Raw genomic sequence first — 20,767 nt, 5'->3', positions numbered from 1 at the left:
CAGTCTCTGCTGCCGACATCGCTGCACCCTGGGACAGGTGAGTGTCTATTTATTAAAAGTCAGCAGCTGTAGTATTTATAGCTGCTGGCTATTAATATATTTTTTTTGTAGGTGGAATCCCTCTTTAAAGTAGCACAGTGCTGAATAGCAAAAAATGTCCCAGTCACAAAGGGGGTAAAACCTTTCAGAGGTCAAGTGGTTATGGTGGCCACACACATATTGATATGATCATGCAATCGATCGGTCAGTGTGACTAAATTTACTGAAGTGAATAAGAATCATAAAGCACAGACCCTTCTTTCCATTGATTTAGCGGCTCTCGCGAGTGATGTCAGCTTTATCGACCGTTGGCAAGTTTATTGACCACTTCTGATCCATCAAAAGAATATCTGCCCATGTGTCAGAGAACCAATTGTAATATAAAGCAATACAGTGATCATTTTTAATAGATCGTTTTGGATTGATTGTACTTGCAGTGAATACATCCGGCATCATTTTATATTTTAATTGATGATGACTCGCATCATTGTGTGTATGGCTACTATTAGATTTACCTAAACAATATAATGTGGGGATGAACGTAAACAACCCAGTTTGTGTCCAGTCAGTTGTTCCCTTGGTATTGGAGATTGTACGGTTGCATTGTGATGTGTGTGGACCTGTGTGCCTGCAATGCGTTATCTTCTGTGTGTTTAGAGAACATACAAGCTGTCTTTGTGAAGCTTTCAGCTGGGATCCAGACAAATGCGAGGGTGGCTGGAAGTGAAGGCCCAGGCCTGGTTACACACCACAGACAGCTGTTTATGGAAAGTGTGCGTGTTTAAGTAAACGTCTGAGTGCTGCACAGGGCCTGGGTGAGCGTCCACTGAATGCTTCTCTATACCGGCCGGTGCTGGAATCATTTAACACCCATGGATACAATGTTGTTGGGTAATACGACCCGAACCCTGTGCTATAAATTCATTTCTAAAGTAAACAGAAGAGGAAAGCTGAGAGATATACCCTGACACAGGCCTTAGAACAGCAGTTAATAGCATATTTAAAGTGTCCCTGTCATCTTTAAGGCTCCCATTTCTTAAATCTGAACTCTAGTTTTAAGGTCCATATCACACGGGGTGGACTCCGCCAGCTCTGCGGGGGAATCTGCCTGCTGTTCCTGCTGAGCAGGCGGATGGCTGGTCCATGTCTGCTCTGCTTATGCAGCATGGACACAGATACCACCCACTCTCCTCTATGGGCGGCGAGTGTAAACAAACCGCCTGTCAGTTTATACCAGACTTCCATCCAATATACTAGACCAGTGGTCTCCAAACTGCATCCCAGGGGCTGGATTTGGCCTTTTACTTGCTTTTATCTGGCCCTTGAAACATTATTCCCCCTTTGTTCCTGCCGCTGACACCAACGATGGGGCGCTATTCCTCCCATTAATACTAACAGGGCGCTATTCCTCCCATTGATACCAACAACGAGGTGCTATTCCCCTTGATACCAACAATGAGGTGCTATTCCTCCCATTGACACCAAGGACGGGGCACTATTCCTCCCATCGATACCAATGACGGGGCGCTATTCCTCCCATCGATACCAATGACGGGGCGCTATTCCTCCCATCGATGCCAACGACGGGGCGCTATTCCTCTCATTGATGCCAACGACGGGGCGCTATTCCTCCCATTGATGCCAACGACGGGGCGCTGTTCCTCCCATTGATGCCAACGACGGGGCGCTATTCCTCCCATTGATGCCAACGACGGGGCGCTATTCCTCCCATTGATGCCAACGACGGGGCGCTATTCCTCCCATTGATGCCAACGACGGGGCGCTATTCCTCCCATTGATGCCAACGACGGGGCGCTATTCCTCCCATTGATGCCAACGACGGGGCGCTATTCCTCCCATTGATGCCAACGACGGGGCGCTATTCCTCCCATTGATGCCAACGACGGGGCGCTATACCTCCCATTGATGCCAACGACGGGGCGCTATACCTCCCATTGATGCCAACGACGGGGCGCTATACCTCCCATTGATGCCAACGACGGGGCGCTATACCTCCCATTGATGCCAACGACGGGGCGCTATACCTCCCATTGATGCCAACGACGGGCGCTATACCTCCCATTGATACTAGCCATTGAGCATTGTTACTCCCACTGACACCAGGCCATTTTCTTCTCCCACTGGCCACAGTACAGCCCCCTAAAGTTTGAAGGACAGTATACAGGCAGTTTGTTTAGAAAGTTTGGAGACCCCTGTGCTGATTAAGCTATGTTAGGTTGTTATCAAACAACTGTTAGCAGTGGAAGGTATTGTATGTGTACATTATACTTCCCATAAGGTCTAATTATGCAGTGACATCACTACAGCACGAGGCAAGGGGTAGTACCCTTCTGTGGTCAGAAGAATAATTTAAAGGGTCAGATTATGCAAACATTAAATTCTAAGCATAGATGAAGCTTATAATTCCTGACCCTCTTGTCTACCTGGACATTTTGGGTGTTCCTCCCACCCTTGTTTGTTGCAGTGCCTTCTGTTCTCCATAATATAAAATACAAATCTAGTAAGGATGGGAAGAGCCTTTACAATGTGCACAGCAGATATGGAGACCTGATAACTCACCAGTAGTGTCACTGAGAGATGAAATAATCTGTCAGGTGAATTAGGTCCTCAGCATCCCCTGTACTCACCAATACTGGGAAAATCAGTTTTAGTAACGCTGATTCAGATGGAAAGTATAGTATATTTCTAGTGATCAGATCAATGGAGTCATTACAGTGTTTACTACTACTACTATAGTATTTTGGGTGGCATTTAATGATATTATTGTAGAACAAAAACTATATGGAAAAATGAAAGTGCATCTTTCTTTCTCTTTCTTTCTTCCTTTCTCTCCCTCTCTCGTTCTCTCTATCATATTTTATATATCCTTATATTGAAAAGAAAAAAACAAAAACATAATCGCCACTAGAGGGAGCACTGCATTTCTCCCTCTGCATCACAGCTGTTTGTCAGCCACACAGGGAGTGCATTGTTTTTAATAAGTTATCCAACCTACAGAATTGTATTGTGAGAAGGAACAGTATGCATAACCATTGTGTAGCACTGTAAAGCAGGAAGCGGAGCCTGAGCATGTAAACGTGTATTTGCAAATATGACTGCCCTATGTACATATATGAATACAATATATACAAAGAAACTGTTTCCACAGTTACCAAGAAAGAAACTTTTATGAACAAAAACATCACTTTGGGTATAGTGGTTAATACCATTCTGCTAGTCTTTGCTGTTCTCCTGGAGGCTTTGGTTGTGGTCCATGTCCATTGTGTCTGTGATACCGGTGTGTGTTTTGTAAGCTCAGGATGCTGTGAAGTTCCATCTGCTCCGCTAAGTGGATGAAGCGACTGCCGCTATGGCTTGTGGACTGTTTGTGAAATGTCAGGATTTTAACAAACTATATTTCTTCTAAATATTAGTCTGGATTCTGCTGGGACAGTTATCCATGTGTGCCAAGCTTCTAGCTCACTGCTGCTTTTCTGTATAATAATTCCATGTCTGTTTGAGATCCTTCTTTCATATGCCTATGCTAAAAATTATTTTGTTTAAATTTTACCTTTCGGTAACTTACAGTATCTTACAAAAGTGAGTACACCCATCACATTTTTGTAAATATTTTATTCTATCTTTTCATGTGATAACACTGAAGAAATGACACTTTGCTACAATGTAAAGTAGTGAGTGTACAGCTTGTAGAACAGTGTAAATTTTCTGTCCCCTCAAAATAACTCAACACACAGCCAATAATGTCTAAACCGCTGTCAACAAAAGTGAGTACACCCCTAAGTGAAACTGTCCATATTGGGCCCATTTAGCCATTTTTCCTCTCTGGTGTCATGTGACTCGTTAGTTTTACAAGGTCTCAGGTGTGAATGGGGAGCGGGTGTGTTAAATTAGGTGTTATCACTCTCACTCTCTCATACTGGTCACTGGAAGTTCAACATGGCACCTCATGGCAAACAACTCTCTAAGGATCTGAAAAAAATAATTATTGCTCTACATAAAGATGGCCTAGGCCAGTGATGGCGAACCTTGGCACCCCAGATGTTTTGGAACTATATTTCCCATGATGCTCAACTACACTTTAGAGTGCATGAGCATCATGGGAAATGTAATTCCAAAACATCTGTGGTGCCAAGTTTCGCCATCACTGGCCTAGGCTATCAGAAGATTGGCAAGAGCCTGAAACTGAGCTGCAGCACGATGGCCAAGACCATATAGCAGTTTAACAGGACAGGTTCCACTCAGAACAGGCCTCGAAGTTGTGTGCACGTGCTCAGTGTCCTATCCAGAGGTTGTCTTGGGAAATAGACGTATAAGTTCTGCCAGCATTGCTGCAGAAGTTGAAGGGGGGGGGGGGGGTCAGCCTGTCAGTGCTCAGACCATACACCACACACTACATCAAATTGGTATGCATGGCTGTCGTCCCAGTAGGAAGCCTCTTCTAAAGATGATGCACAAGAAAGCCTGCAAACAGTTTTCTGAAGAAAAGCAGACTAAGGACATGGATTACTGGAACCATGTCCTGTGGTCTGATGAGACCAAGATGAACTTATTTGGTTCAGATGTTGTCAAGCGTGTGTGGTGGCAACCAGGTGTACAAAGACAAGGGTGTCTTGCCTAAAGCCAAGCATGGTGGGGGGGGGGGGGGGGGCGTGTCATGGTCTGGGGCTGCATGAGTGCTGCCGGCCCTGGGGAGCTACAGTTAATCGAGGGAACCATGAATGCCAACATGTACTGTGATATACTGAAGCCAAGCATGATCCCCTCCCTTTAGAGACTGGGCCGCAGGGCAGTATTCCAACATAACGACCCCAAACACACCTCCAAGACAACCACTGCCTTGCTAAAGAAGCTGAGGGTAAAGGGGATGGACTGGCCGAGCATGTCTCCAGACCTAAACCCTACTGAGCATCTGTGGGGCATCCTGGAACGGAAGGTGGATGAGCACAAGGTCTCTAACATCTACCAGCTCTGTGATGTCATCATGGAGGAGTGGAAGAGGACTCCAGTGGTAACCTGTGAAGCTTTGGTGAACTCCATGCCCAAGAGGGTTAAGGCAGTGCTGGAAAATAATGGGGTCGCACAAAATATTGATACTTTGGGCCCATTTTGGACATTTTCACTCAGGGATGTACTCACTTTTGTTGCCAGCGGTTTAGACATTTATGGCTGTGTGTTGAGATGTAATAAAGATGTAATAACATATTTACTAATGATAAGATTATCAATCACTTCGAAAGTGGTATATTTCTTAAGATTTTCTGATTGTGTGTATGGGCCTTAAGGGTCCATGCACACTGGTTGAAAAATCGCTGCTTTTACAGGTGTTTTGCGTTTTACCTGTAGAAACACCTCAGTTTTATCCTATGTGTCCATACACATTAAACAACTAGAGGCATATTTTGATCTCAGCGTTTAGAGGCAAGAAAAAAACCCCTTTTGGTTTGCATTTTTGATTGAAGCTTTCTGGCCAAAAAAACGCTAAACTCTGCAAAACTGTTCAAAAACACTGTCATCTTTTTTTAAGCCCAGTGTGCATGGAGCCTAACCTTGTAGTAAGTCAAAAGGTGAGAGGCTGCCTCAGGGACTAATCTGTGTCAGACGTTTGTGAACACAGCCAAGAAATGCACAGGCACCTAAATTTGATAATTGAAAGCGTTTCAATACATACGCTTTAAAGTAACTCTGTGAGGCCTGTAATGATTTCAAGCCATTAGCCACCTGCCAGGTAAGAGCTCTACCTCTCCAACAGCCCATGCCCCTACCGCCCCCCCCCTCAACACTTTCGGGGAGTCACATACTGGTGTCCCCTGCTGCACATCAGGGTTCCCTCCTCCAAACCATACATCACCTTGGGACTTGGTGACCTAGGGGTCAGAGGAAGGAGCCATGGCACACTGCAGGGGACACTGGTATCCAACACTCACACAAGTGTAAGTGCCAAAGACACTCCCGGAGGCTCCAATGCCAGAAATGGGGGACACAAGCTGTTTGAGAGATGAGTATATAAGCTCTTCTTTTTTTTTTCTTTATCAACACAGAACATGGCAGTCCACATTTTATTTTAGAGCTGAGGGACCCCACGATAAAATATGCAGCGGGATCCTCTTCCCCCTCTATGCCATTGGAGTGACACTCTGCGACAGCAGATATCACTGTGCGATATAGGTGTTTGTTGTCTGTGTTTTGTTGCACCCTGTGGTCTCCCATTTCCTTCTACCTTCTCATCATGTGGTTAGTGGTTGTCAGATTTGTAGCAGATTTTTAGCCCAGGCTCTTGATTGCCTCACCACAAAGCAGCCGTGACACCATTTCTAAATTACCAGTACTCTGGTAATCGTGACTCTGTTCCATAGTCCAATATTAAAGGAAGAGCCCAGACCTTAGGGGAGCCCAAGTTTTACCTTTTAAGTGCTCTTTATAAGTCAATTTCCAAAAAAAAGAAGGGCATATTCCACCTTTTGTAAAAATATTGATTAACATGTCTATATGGCAAAAAGAAAAAAATAGCAGTTATTCATCTTTTTTGCACTGAAGCCTGCAAAGCATTGCATTTGTGATCAGCGATTTGCTGGTGTAATCAGGGCAGTAGATATGTGGGTACCACCAGTACTCCTCTATGGTACCCAGGCCAGCAGGGTGAATCGGATGTGGGCAAGGAGGCTAATCAGTGTGGCGGGGGGCAATTCTTGGAAACAACCCCCTGTTTTGCTCTCTGCAGCAGCTGAAAGCTGTCCTCTTCTTCTCTCCCTCCCATTGGCTTTCAGGTGCTGCAGAGATCAGTTCCAGTAATTTCCCCTAATATGTCATATTTACCAGCCCCCTCCTTTCCTGAATTAGGACAATGAGTCAGTACCGATCACTCACTGTAATCATTCATAACTGAAGCATTGGCTGTATGGGGCCCCGTGTCAGGTTGTCTGAATGGACCCAGTGGTTCCTAACAGCAGCCCTGAGTGTAATCATCAGGTTCACTGCAGACTATTTCAGCTTCAGGTCTTTCCTAGAGTGATTCCATTCTAGATGAAGGGGCAATTGAGATACCCTTGCACAGCAGCATTGTCCATTTGGGGAGATGCACTACAGATTTAGATGGCCATGATAAACACATTTAACAGCTTTTTTTTTTTTTTTTTTTTCCTTTTGGGATAAAGGTTTTGCCTGTAGCTTTGCCTGTTAAGGGGAAAGTGACAGCAAAGTTCCCTTTCCCACCTTTCTTGCGTTTCTCTGCTGCCCACTGGATACTTCTAGGTATGGGGGAGCATAGGACATTCTCATGGTTTACCAGTCAGAAAGCACCAAGAGAATGGGGGCCCCATGGACCCTGAAACAGAGGCCAAGCTCACACAGGCAGGCAGACAGGGTAATGGGGGAGTGCAAAAATGGTACAATAACAGGAGGGGAATGTGAGACCTTTAGCTTTAAAGTGGTTGTAAACCTCAGACATGAAAGTGAACAAAGCCTATCCCTCTATAGTGTGCACTTGTCTCAGTTTCATGCACTAAGTGTCATTTCGGTCTACTGCTTTGTTTCTTTATCAACGTGAATCACTTTGGATATGTTTTCCTGACACCAAGGGAAAAAAAAAAGTAACAGGAAAAGGAACCTCCAGATAATTGACAGCCTGGGCTCTGTTCCTGTGTGCTGTGTCGGGGGGGTTAAATCCCTTCCCTTCCCCTTCCCTCCAATCAGCTCCCAGAGCGGTAATTTCATCTCTCTGCCCTCCTTTTTTCTTTTCTTTTTTTCTGACTGCTCAAACAAGCTTGATCAATTCTGGTCTTTAATTGGCTGTAGAGAACAGATAAACAGCTACATCTTATGTAAGAGCCTGAGGCCAGTTACTTCACTGGGTATATGTAAGGCTCCATGCACACTGAAGCTCATAAATGGCAGTTTTTGAGAGTTTGGGCATTTTTTTTAACAGCCCATAAACTCCCCTCTAGGTTATTCTATGTGCCCATGCACACATGGATGTTTTTTGGACGTGTAGCAGCAGTGGCTTTTATGGATTGTTTTCTGAACGCCCTAAATTCACGTTCAGGGCTCGTTTTTCTGACCACAAAAAACGCCAAACGCTAATAAACATTGATATATGCTCAAAAAAGTGGCTCACCAACGTTTTTGACCGTTTTTGATCCATTGAAAAAATAAATAAAATAAAAAAACACTAATGCGGAAAACCGCTAATAAACGCTATTGTTAAGACTCACTGCAAAGCTACTGGCATTTTTAGAACATTATTTTAACATCCAGTGTGCATGGAGCCTAAGGGTTTACAAACATTTTAGGCTGGGTTGGTTCACACTGCTGCGGCTAGGAGACCCGGATGTGATTCGCACCGCACTGCAGTGCAAATCACATCCGATCTCTGTGCGATGCGAGTTCAGCCATACAGATAGTATGGCTGAATTCACATCGCACCCGCTCGAAACTCGCACAGGACCCTTTTTTTGGCCCGCAGCAGAATCGGATCGCATGGGTGTTCACACCACGCGATCCGATTCCTGTCCGTGCTTGCAGATCGCACTACGATATGCGAACTGATCTGGGGGTGTAATTAACATTTCACTGACACTCCCAGCAGTCCGCATAGGGCAGTGTGAACTGCCGGCGGGAGGCATGCGATGCGGGAACCCACCGTGGATTTGCGGCGTTCCCGCATCGCTTCAGTGTGAACCCAGCCTTAAAGTGGAAGTTAACTTCCATGCATGACTTTTACCTATAGGTAAACCTATAATAAGCATTACATAAGGTAATGTAAATATCTCCTAAACGTGCACCAATCGGGAGATATTTACTGAACATGCAGCCGGTCACATCACTGGCGCAGGCACTCTGAAGGAGCGTGGAGTGATGTCATTGTGGCTCCCGCCAGTCACAGAGCTGGAGTCAGCAAACCCGACAGCAAGACGGATGAAGATGGATGCGGCCTCTAGGTCTGAAATCTCAGCGGGGGGGGGGGGGGGGGGGGGCTTTGTTTTAAGATAAGTTTAACATAATGTGCTAGTATGCATACTTGCACATTTTGCCTTTACCTTGCAGGGTAAAAACAAAAACATCTAGTGGTTTACAACGGTTTTAATTCTTTGAGTCATTGACCTGATGAGTTTACTAAAGTCACGAAAATTCCCGCACGACAGAAAAAAAATTCGGAAGTGATGTCATGTGTTGTAAAGCACTTGTATTGCATTTTAGAACGATAGCTGTACTGATTAAACGAAAATCGTACGATCTGGCATCGTACGAAAAAAAATTCCGTGCATGTCCGATACAATAATATCGGATGAACTGTCCTAATCGGCTCTCGAAAGCTCTGTACTAACGATCCGATTATCGTACGATCGCTTCGAAAGCGGTATTTTCCGTACGATTTTCGGATCGTGTGTACGGGGCATTAGGCTGCATTCACACCTGAGCGTAGCGTTTTCAAGCGTTTTTTGCTGCGTTTTTACCGCGATTTGCGGCGTTTTTTACCACGATTTGCAGCGTTTTTTACCACGATTCGCTGCGTTTTTTACCGCGATTTGCCGCAAATTTGTGCAGGGCAAAAGGTCACCAATGTTAAAAGAAGAAAAACGCCCAAATCAGCCCAATTCGGCGTAGGGCTTCAGGCGACTTGGAGTGGAGATGTGAACCATCTCCATTGAGAATAATGGATTTTTTCCCCTCCAGCGTTTTGTAGCTTCAGGCGTCAAGCTACAAAACGCTCAGGTGTGAATAGGGTCTTAAACTTGTATGCATATATAGGCATCTCACTTTTTTCATCATTAAAGAGCCTAAGCCAGTGATGGCGAACCTCGGCACCCCAGATGTTTTGGAATTACATTTCCCATGGTGCTCAGTTATACTGTGTAGTTGAGCATCATGGGAAATGTAGTTCCAAAACATCTGGGGTGCCGAGGTTCGTCATCGCTGGCCTAGGCCTTCAGATGTGAAGTTAGCACTGAAGGATACTTTGAGCAGCATTCTCTCCAGCAATGGTAGTATTTTAGGCCCCCCCCCCCTTTGCCTGAAATCTGTGTGTATTTGTAGCGCTACCCCTGTATGGGCCGCTTGATGATGCTTGTCATAGCTTGACCTTGCAAGCGTCTTGACACCTCTGACATTCAAGGTTTTTGTATCTCCACAGAGAGAAATTAAGAATCGCCACCCAGCAGATTGTCAATGTAGTAAAACAGCAACAGATGTGTGGAGCAATGAGTAAGCACTGATTCTAGTGCGAAACGCGTTAGAATTTTTGTACTCTTTTCTTTGCTGTGGACTATTTGATGTGATGTGACCCTCGATTACCAATAAAAACACAGGATTTTAAGCCTTTTTTCGGTGTGCAGCTATCCAGAGTTTTTTTGCTATTGCCTGCAGATGTGTGGAGATAGATGGTGGGAATCCCAAAGAAAGAATCAGCAGCTGCGGTCCCCGCCAATTGGTCTGCATCACAGCAATGCAGATCCGCTGGCTTGAATTGTCATGGCAACCAGCTAGGTTGCAAATGGTCTGCTGTGTCTGTGCAAAGACAGCAGCCTCCGACCGCCCTTACAGGATTCCCGTACCAGGAGCCAGAGCCCGCCGATTTCAGTTTAATATATCTGCTCTCCCAGAATCCTCTTTGCCCCACCAGCTCTCTGGTATGTGTAGTTCAGTCAACGCTCAAGCATATCTCCCAACATTTTGAGATGGGAATGAGGGCACCTACTAGCAAATGTATGTAGGCATAGGACACGCCACCTGCCACATCCAAAAAAAAAGGTTAATTAAATCCACAAGTGCTTTTTTGACCACCACTATTCCTTTATATCGGCTTTTAAAATGTACAAATGCAGCAATTTAGAAATTGAAAGAAAGGTTTAGCGCTGAGAAACACTTTTTGAAAGATAAAAAGTGCATTTTATATACAACTATATTAGACCAAAATGAGGAGGAATGAGGGACAGAGGGACATTGCTCAAAATCAGGGACAGTCCCTCGAAATCAGGGACAGTTGGGAGGTATGCTCAAGAACACAGTATGTATTGGCAGTGGGACTACAGGTCCCAAAATCCTCTGCTGTCTCCCAGGAGATTAGCTCTCATTCTAACAGGAAGTGATGAAGTTATCGGAGTACTGGACACTAGAGGGAAAAGGCGGAATCCATAGTCCCACTTATCAGTGTCCCTTGATTTCATAACCTAGCTGACACCTGTGTAAGCTGGCCATGTTCTAGTAGTAGATGGTCGATGACTGGATGAACGTCACTGGAAAGTACTTCAATACGTCATTTGCTTTTATCATTTGATTTTGAAATTAATATCATTTCCCAAATTAAAACCACACTTTTAGAAATTCGTATTCGTTTGACAAACATTTTCCATCCTGCTCCTTTGTTTTGTTTTTTTCGTCACTGTGATTGAAAATGAAGATCGATTTGACCCAATTATTGATTAGAAAATCAAAAAAACGTTCTTGAAATGAAAACTTTTAAATGAAATTCTACTAGCGTATGGCCAGCTTACATGTGTATGCATCATATATAGTAAATGTTAAATGTTAAAGCTTGTGATTAAACATAACTGATGACAATGATTGCCAGGCGGTCCCCGATCTCCTTTTTGGAAGCTCAGATAGAGTGGTTTCTGTGTTTGATGTTCGATAAGTAGGACATCCTAAATATGGCTGTCTCCCTCTAGTGCTTACATAGTTGTCTGCTGTTTCCATAGCAACATAAATGCATTTTCCGCTGCACGTCCCAGTTATGAGAAAACTGTACGGGGTGAAGTGGCGGAGTGACTCCAGTGACATTTAAAGTAGAAAGGGAAAAAATGTTTGTGTTGCCCATGACGACCAACCAGATTGCAGCTGTCATTCCTCCACGAGGCTAAGAAAACAATGTTTTCTATTTTCTTTTTACACAACAGCCTACATCTGTCTCTCTGTCAAATCTATATCATTTTCCAGTGCGGTCATGATGGAATTTGGCTGTTATTAAAGAACACAAAGCCTGTTAAAAAAAAAAATCTACATTTCCCAATGGCAGTGCGGTTTAGGCCTCTTTTTATTCTGGTGGCGATTTTTCTGACACTGGGGCAATATGGGACAGCCAATAGAATATTTTGTCAGACACTAGTGTTGCATCATAATAGGCAGAGAGTTGAAAATACCATATACTCCTGTATTGCTCTCTGATATGGGTAACCAAATGGAGCAGGAGGCTGTGCAAAGAGGGGGCGAGTATACACAGTGATAGAGCAGGGCATTAATAAAATGTGAGAAGCCCAGGTTGACTTTATTCTTCGCAAATTATAGTAAAAGGTTTCAGAAGTCCATCCAGTTTGTGAGTGGTTTGAATTCACAGTGGGGGCTTTTATTTTACTCATCAGCTGAGTGGATCAGATAGTCCATATGTGAGATGAACTGCTTTCAACCAAGACGGTGGGTGCTTGTAGTGTCACAATGGATGGTGCCTTAAATTGGGGAAAGTCACCAGAATTCCAAGAGGGTTCTTCACCATGTATTGTAAAAACATTATGTCACAAGATTCCTGCTGACATTTTGGGCCCTCGAGGGTACCCTCTGTCAAGGCAAGTGACATCAGGATATTGTGACATGACGCTTTCACAATAAATAGTGAAGAACCTCTTTACTCAGTAGGTGGGGACCACCCAACATAGTGAGACATGGATGCGTGATGACTCATTTTTTCTGCAGTCTCAAAAAAACAAAAACTGTAGTTCTTATTTTAGAATAATTGCCAAATCTGTGCAAATCTTTCCAAGGGCCAACTGTGCATCCAGAACTTCACATTAAGGCCGGGTTCACACTGCTGCGGGGGGAGATCCGGATGTGATTCGCACCGCACTGCAGTGCAAATCACTTCCGATCTCCGTAGCGATGCGAGTTCAGCCATACAGATAGTATGGCTGAATTCGCATCGCTCCCGCAGCAAACTCGCACGGGACCCTTTTTTTGGTCCGCAGCAGAATCGGATCGCATGGGTGTTCACACCATGCGATCCGATTCCTGTGCGAGTCTGCAGATCGCACTGCGATATGCGGACGGATCTGGGGGTGTCATTAACATTTCATTGACACTCCCAGCCGTTCGCATAGGGCAGTGTGAACTGCCAGCGGGAGTCATGCGATGCGGGAAAAAGCTGCGGATTTGCGGCGTTCCCGCATCGCTGTGGTGTGAACCCAGCCTAATAGCACAAATACAGCCTTGAATTATTATAGAGCCATTTATTCCAAACTGCATACAACTGTTTCCAAATAGTTGTCCATCATTAGTCTGGTGTTTTGGAAGCTATGCCTTCAATGAAAAGTTGAAGACTTGTTCACTGAAATCTCTTTCACACTTGTGAGACTTGTCCTGCGATTTGGGACTGCAAGGTCTCATGGCAAGTCGTTCCCTGTGATTTCCAATGATAACCATCCATATATGTGCGACTTCAAGTCATGCCGACTTCAAAGTAGTCCCTGTACTACTCTGGTCCGACTTTCATGCGAGTTGAGGTCCATAGACCTCAAGTTGAAATAGGCATTTCCTGAAATCGCGGCCTGCAAATTTGTGGTAAAATTGCATGACTTTCAAGTCTCAGCAGTGTGAAAGGGGCCCTCTGGGAGAATTTTGGTTCCTTTTAGCCCACCTTTCCATAACTTGTCTGGTTGTACCTTCATGTCAGTCCATAAGCCCAACTTCATGGAAGCCACGGTTTATACAGTGCTTCTGATGTCCAAAAAGCCTGAAATTGTATGAAGTTTGGAGTGAATGACCCCATAACAGACTTTAACTGCACTATACACCAGCGATTCTAGAAGTACAGGGGCAAATAAGAAATGATTTTCATAGCACCACCCACTATTATAAAATGAACAATGCATTTATTTTTTTTCACCAGACCACCAGGTCTAGCCATTGCACAACACTGGGACTTAGACTGGCCAGAGCAATTTTCTTCCTGCAACCACAGGTTGCAGAAAAGAAAATCATTCTATTCCTCTATCAACACAGACTGTATTAACAGGGGAATCTCTCCCACCGAGCCGTTGTGTTTGCCCAGCGGGGGGGGTGGGGGAAGCTGACCATCAGAAGAGGGGTCGACCAGGCCTTTTGGCTAGGTGGACCTGAGTGTGCCTTACACATGATCAGACTATCCGGCGGACTTAGTCCAGCGGACAACCCACCAGACTTTGCAGCAGAGGTCCGCCGGACTTTCCGAATGAGCGGACCTGCCCACACACGACCAGACTTTTCCGGCGGACTAGGTCTTGGACTAGGCGGACTAGGACTTTTGAAATGAACGGATTTGCCCATGCACGGAGTAAAGTCCGTTCATTTTGAATGTGGCTCCAGGTAGCCGGGACTAGTGAAGGAAGGGAATGTCGCCACATGTTGACACCTCCCGAGCCCCGTCACCTGGTATGGATTTAAAGGGGAAGCCCTATGCCGAAAAAACGGCGTGGGGGTCCCCCCAAAGTCCATAGAAGACCCTTATCCGAGCACGCAGCCCACCCAGTCAGGAAAGGGGATGGGGACTAGTGAGCGCCCCCCCCTCCTGAGCCATACCAGGCCACGTGCCCTCAACATGGGGGGGTGCTTTGGAGAAAGGGGGGCCCCCCCACCTCAAAGCACCTTGTCCCCATGTTGATGAGGACAAGGGCCTCTTCCCGACAACCCTGCCCGTTGGTTGTCAAGGGTCTGCGGGCGGGGGGCTTTTTGGAATACGGGAGCCCCCTTTAATAAGGGGGTTCCCAGATACCAGCCCCCCACCCTATGTGAATGAGTATGGGGTACGATGTACCCCTACCCATTCACCTGGTGAAAAAAGTGTAAATAAAAAAAACACAACACAAGTTTTTAGAATAATTTATTAGACAGCTCCGGGGGTCGTCTTCTTGCCAGACTCCTCCGCTATCTTCTGCTCTTTTGCTATCTTTTACTAGCGGAGGAGCCCGGCTTTCTTCTTCATCGTCACCGCCGTCTGGGGGGTCTTCTTCCGACTTCGGGGTCTTGTCCCGCTCTTCAGGGGTCTTGTCCCGCTCTTCAGTTCTTCTTGCCGGGACTCCGCTATCTTCTTATAGCTCTTTTACTAGCATTGGCCTGGTCTTCTGTCATCACCGACAAGACTCCCGAAGAGCGGGGCAAGACCCCCGAAGTCGGAAGAAGTCCCCCGAATGGCGTCGACGATGAAGAAGAAAGCTGGGCTCCTCTGCTAGTAAAAGAGCTAGCAAGAGAGCAGAAGATTATGGAGGAGTCTGACAAGAAGACCCCTGGAGCTGTCTAATAAATTATTTTAAAAACTTATGTTGTGTTTTTCATTTACACTTTTTTCACCAGGTGAATGGGTAGGGGTACATCGTACCCCATACTCATTCACATAGGGTGGGGGGCCGGTATCTGGAGGCCACCTTATTAAAGGGGGCTCCTGGATTTCTGATAAGTCCCCCGCCCACAGAATCTGACAACCAATGGCCAGGGTTGTCGGGAAGAGGCCCTTGTCCTCATCAACATGGGGTCAAGGTGCTTTGGGGTGGGGGGGCCGCAGGGCCCCCCTTTCCCCAAACCCCCCCCCATGTTGAGGGCACGTAGCCTGGTACAGCTCAGGAGGGGGGAGGCAGGCGCTCGCTTGTCCCCAACCCCTTTCCCAACCGGCCAGGCTGCGTGCTCGGATAAGGGTCTGCTATGGACTTTGAGGGGACCCCCACGCCGTTTTTTTGGCGTAGGGCTTCCCCTTTAAATCCATACCAGGTGACGGGGCTAGCGAGGTGTCAATCTCGCCGATGGAGGCGGCGATATTCACTTCCTTCGCTAGTCCCGGCTTCCTGGAGTCACGTTCAAAATGAACAAACTTTACTCCGTGTGTGGGCAAGTCCATTCATTTCAAAAGTCCGGCGGACTAGCACACAGTGAGCAAACAAGCAGGACAAAACTCTGGATAGCTGCACACTGGAAAAAGACTTGAAATCCCATCTTTAATTGAAACAACGTGGGTCACATCAAAACAAAATCAAAAAATCCACTGCAAAAGAATAACAGGGTACAGGAAAATTCTGACGCGTTTTACACAGTAATCAGTGCTTACTCACTAGCACAGAGATGAGCGGATTGTCCACCAGGCTCCAATTTTGAGTCAAAACTTCTTTCTAAGTCCGCCAGACTTTTGGGAAGAAAAAGTCCACACACGGGCGGATTGTCCGGCGGACTCTGGTCCACTGGACCAAGTCCGCCAGATAGTCCGATTGTGTGTATGCGGCATTACTCACACCAGAAGTCTTGCACCCGGGGGGTGGGGTCAGGTTCTTCAGGAGGTAGAGCAGAGGCACACCTTAAGAGTTTTTTTTATTGTGTGTGTGTGTGTGTGTGTGTATGTATGTTCACATCCACTTTTTTGGTTCAATTACTGATGTTTAATTTTTGCGCACCCACCACGGGTTAAAGAAAAGAAAGAAAATTAACAATGCATTCCTAATTTTTGGGATTTGTGATTGAAATGAGATATGCAGAAACCTGATTTGTAAAGACTCTGAGTTTTGCATTGGTTCGATAGAGTGTTTTTGGTTACCATATCTGACCAAAATCTATCTTGTTGTACTATTAGGGACACCAAACTCTTCAATAGCCTTTTCAAGGTGACCATAAAGGTCGTAGGGTTTGGCTAAAATGGGTAAGTGGGGTTTACAAACCACTCTTCCAAAATACTATTGAACTTATATAATATAAGAGAAAAGCAGAATCTGACTTTCCTTTCTGCCTACCTTGCAACATATCATTTTCTCCTAGACTGCAGATGGAGAGATGCTGATTATAAGCTGCCGTCAGTGATGAGTATTCCTCTGGCTCGTTTCATTCACCTTCTCGCCGCAGACTGTGTTTTCCTGATAGTGTGAGTCGTACATATGAATTAATCTCTGCAGCTCCATTCATTGTTGTGTCTGGCTAAGCTGCATCAAGTCAGCTCACTGTCATGTCTTTTGTCTGCCATGGCAATCTCCATAGCTGGTCAAAGGAGAGCAAGGACCCGATTTTGAGAGAGATATACGGACTGCTGGCATTGCTGAATGCATGGTGCTAATAATGGTTCAAAGGGTTCATTGGGGGAAATTTACTAAAACTGGAGCACACACAATCTTGTGCAGCCAATCAGCTTCTAGATTTTAGAACCCCTTCCGGATCAGTTTTTTTCTCAGCAGGGGATCTGTCTGCCGATCCCCTGCTGAATTGAGTGGCATGGGCGGATAACAAGTCCATGTCCACTTCACTTATGCAGAGTGGACAGGGATGGAGCCCACTCTGCTCTATGGGCAGTCATATGTAAACTGACCAATTGTCTGTTTACACTCGACTGCCCTTTAATCTGATCCGGCTAGTTGGAGGAGAATAGATCCCCTTCCGTTTGCTTTTATTGGATCAGATTAGAGGTAGGCGGGTGTAAACGAATACAAGTCTTTTTACATTTGTCACTCCATAGAGGAGAATTGAGGGTCCATTCAGGTCTGCCTGAAAAACGGACAGGCGAAACCGATCAAACCGCTCTCATGAAAGGGGCCTTATTGTCAAAGCTTAAGGCCCCTTTCACACATGCGGGGCGTATGTCCGTGTTTCATCCATCCATTTGTGGATGAAATATGGACATACATGCATCCCTATGGGATAGCGGGTGTCTGCGGAGGAACATCCGCAGACACCCACTATTGTCCAACTCCGCAATTGTTCGATTCTGCAGACGGAGGAAAATCCTATTTTTCTATCCGTCTGCAGAGCGGATCGGATGAACACGGACAGATGGTCAGCAGCTGCAGTATTTGTAGCTGCTGACTTTTTTATTTTTTATTTTTTTTTAAGGGGAACTCCTCTTTAATCAAACAAGCTGAAGTTAGAAGCTTATTGGTTACTATGTACAGCTGCTCCATATTCTGTTTGCACCAGTTTTAGTAAATCTCCCCCATTGTGTTCCAAATCGCTGACCTAGAACAAGTATGCAGGAACTGAGTGATTAAAGTGGTTGTAAACCCTTACAAACCACTTTGACCTACAGGTAAGCTTAGATTAAGGCTTACCTGTAGGTCCAAGAAATATCTCCTAAACCTATATGGTTTAGGAGATATTTGCCCGAAAACAGGCACCGCTGTCTACGGCGCATGCGCCGTAGACAGCGGCGCGCAGGCGGACTGAGCGCGGCATTCTCAACGACGGAGCTGCCGCGCGCGTCGGCTCCCGTGCGCATGCGCGGGAGTGACGTCATCGCGGCTTCGCCGAATGACAGCGGCGGAGCTGCGAGACCCCACCAAGAAGATGGATGCGACGGACTACAGGGGACAGCGGCGACTTCGCTGGCTCCTGTGTCAGGTAAGTGACACATAATGGACTACTATGCGATGCATAGTAGTCCATTATGCTTTGCCTTTGCAGGGAATGAAAGAGGAAGTAAACTCATCAGGGTTTACTTCCTCTTTAATGCTTCATATGTGTCCACTTGTTGGAGAGTCTGTGACTCAATGTGGAATCATTGGATCAGTCGTTGAAAGCAGAAGGACAGCTCACCCTTTATTGTGGTACTGCTGTAATGCTAGAAACTTCCTGCAGATAAACAGATGTCATTAAAGTGGAGTTCCGCCCATTTGCAAGTCCACAACTACAAAAAGTGTAGCTGCTGACTTTTAATAAACAGACAATCGCCTGTCCCGCGGTCCAGCATGCGACCACCCGAAGCCTCACTCTTCTCCCCTCCTTTCCACGGCGCTGGCATTATAAGTGTGGGTGCCCGTTTGTAATAGGTTGCGGCTTCACAGCCAGGTGCCAGTTGTGCTGCGCTGTCTTGAATGGGCTACCAATCTTCTGCAACCTGTGACGTGTCCCAGAAGATTGCAGGGAGGGAGGGGGCGAGGTGAACTTTCCGGTCAGCACCAGGGAAGAAAGTGGGAGCTGAGTACCTGTCAAAACCAGGTACCCGCTCCCCCCCCCCCAAAAAAAGAGGAATGCCAAATGTGGCATGTCAGGGGGTAACGAGTGCTTAAAGCGGAAGTTCCATTTTTAAGTGGAACGGCACTCTAAGTGACAAATGCAACAGAGCATCTGTACTTGTAGAACTCTCTCCTTATGTAGTAATTTAAAAGTACCTACTTATTTTAACCCATTGCGATCCTAGCAGCAATATAAACCTGACAGAGGTTCAAACCCTTCCCCACTCTGTCCAAAAACAGAAAATAGGGAAGGAGGGAAGGGAGAGGGTAAGGGGTTACAAGGGGATTAGATGTTTGGTGTAGTTACTTTGCAAGAAATATTCTCAAATCTCGAGGGTTGGGAGTATGATATCCAGGGTTGATATACACGTAAAAACTTTGCATGAATCTCAGACAAGGTAGCAGTAAACTTTTTTTGTTGCTTGTCATGATATCGTTTAACTTATTTTTAACTGCTTCATAGCTTACGGTTGGTGTTTTCCAGGCTGAAGTGATTGTATGTTTTAAAGCTGTAAAGATGAGGGCTATTGGCATACGCACTATGCGAAAAATGGTGGTGATGTGTTTACTGTTTAGCAACTTTTTTTTTTATTTACAGACTTTAGTTCTGCTTGTTGTCTATTGTTTAAAGCCAAAGGGCAACATGCAGCCCTTTTGGTGCTTGTGTGGTCCTCAGACACAACAGTTTGTAGTGGGAATGGGGGCATTGATTTGTAAAGGGGTATAGTGATTTCCATTCACTTTATATAACATGTCGCCACTCTCACTGTCTTTTCTAGTATGTTTCCAATCTTCCACAAAACCTGTAAGCATGTCCACAGTCTATCATTTTCTATAGTATGTCTGTAGTTTTTGACAATCTTGCCTGGTGATAGTGGTTACTGCTGAGGCCCCCTATACCTTGCAAGTTGACAAGCACTGGTCTAGAGGCATCTCCACAATTTGTCCATTGATATTTGGAGGCGTCATGATCTGGTGATTACCATAGTGTGATGGTTATCTTATTGCTGTACATACACCAACTCATAGGGGTTGATTTACAAACACTGAAGAGTACAAAATCTGGTGTAACTGCATAGAAACCAATTGGCTTCCAGGTTTTTGTTTTTGTTTTTGTTTCTTGGTCAAAGTTTAATTGAACAATCTGACGTTAGAGGTTGATTGGTAATATTAGTCTAATTTTCTCTTTTCTTTCTTTTTATTTCCAGCCAAACCATTTGCCCATAAAGTGAAGCAACTACGGCTACACAAAGAAGACTTTGAAATCTTGAAAGTAATTGGAAGAGGAGCTTTTGGTGAGGTGAGTTGTACAAAATGTGGCACTCTACAAATTGGCTCATTGTTGGAGTTCTACCTTTTGCACCCGGACTGGTCATATAACCCCCCTACCATTGTGGAAAACACTTCATCCTTGTATTAGAATTGTATCTGCATGCATTGAATATTCCTTTCTCTACTGTGCATTCTTCATCTTGTGCACAGACACTTTGCCAATTCATGATTTTGCTGATTAAGCAGGAATCAATCCCTGTGTATGCTGCGTGTCTGTGTAAGTTCTGTGTCGGAACTCACACAGGGCTGATGATGTCCTTTCCCTCTCTCACATCAGAATGTTCTGGCCTAGTCATTGGCCCAGGACCTAGTGCAGCATCCTGAGAGGAAGGGGGTCTCCTGCTCCTTTATAGGCAAAGGGTGAGCGCAGCACATGTGAGTAACAAGAGGGCAGGGGGGTGTTCTTTCAAGATACTTAACTTTCGAGAGAGGAAAACTTCCTTTGC

General features: G+C 45.5%; 1 protein-coding gene across 10 annotated transcripts in view; it reads left to right on the top strand.

Moving 5' to 3' along the window:
* CDC42BPA (CDC42 binding protein kinase alpha) overlaps positions 1–20,767 on the top strand; it is a 354,685-nt gene that overhangs the window by 124,509 nt on the left and 209,409 nt on the right. For all 10 annotated transcript variants that reach the window (XR_013276619.1, XR_013276620.1, XM_077485865.1 and 7 more), the window contains exon 2: positions 20,198–20,289. Coding sequence is in view for 8 of the 10 variants with exons in the window: in XM_077485865.1 (XP_077341991.1) it covers positions 20,198–20,289 (92 nt within the window). In the remaining 2 variants the exon portion in view is untranslated. The remainder of the gene's footprint in view (positions 1–20,197; positions 20,290–20,767) is intronic.

This window comes from Lithobates pipiens, unplaced genomic scaffold (genome assembly GCF_037356315.1).
Source record: "Lithobates pipiens isolate NorthernLeopardFrog02 unplaced genomic scaffold, aLitPip1_a1.2 Scaffold_18, whole genome shotgun sequence".
Taxonomy (NCBI): domain Eukaryota; kingdom Metazoa; phylum Chordata; class Amphibia; order Anura; family Ranidae; genus Lithobates; species Lithobates pipiens.
Note: the sequence above shows the minus strand (reverse complement) of the source record. Positions and strands in the feature narration are given on the sequence as shown.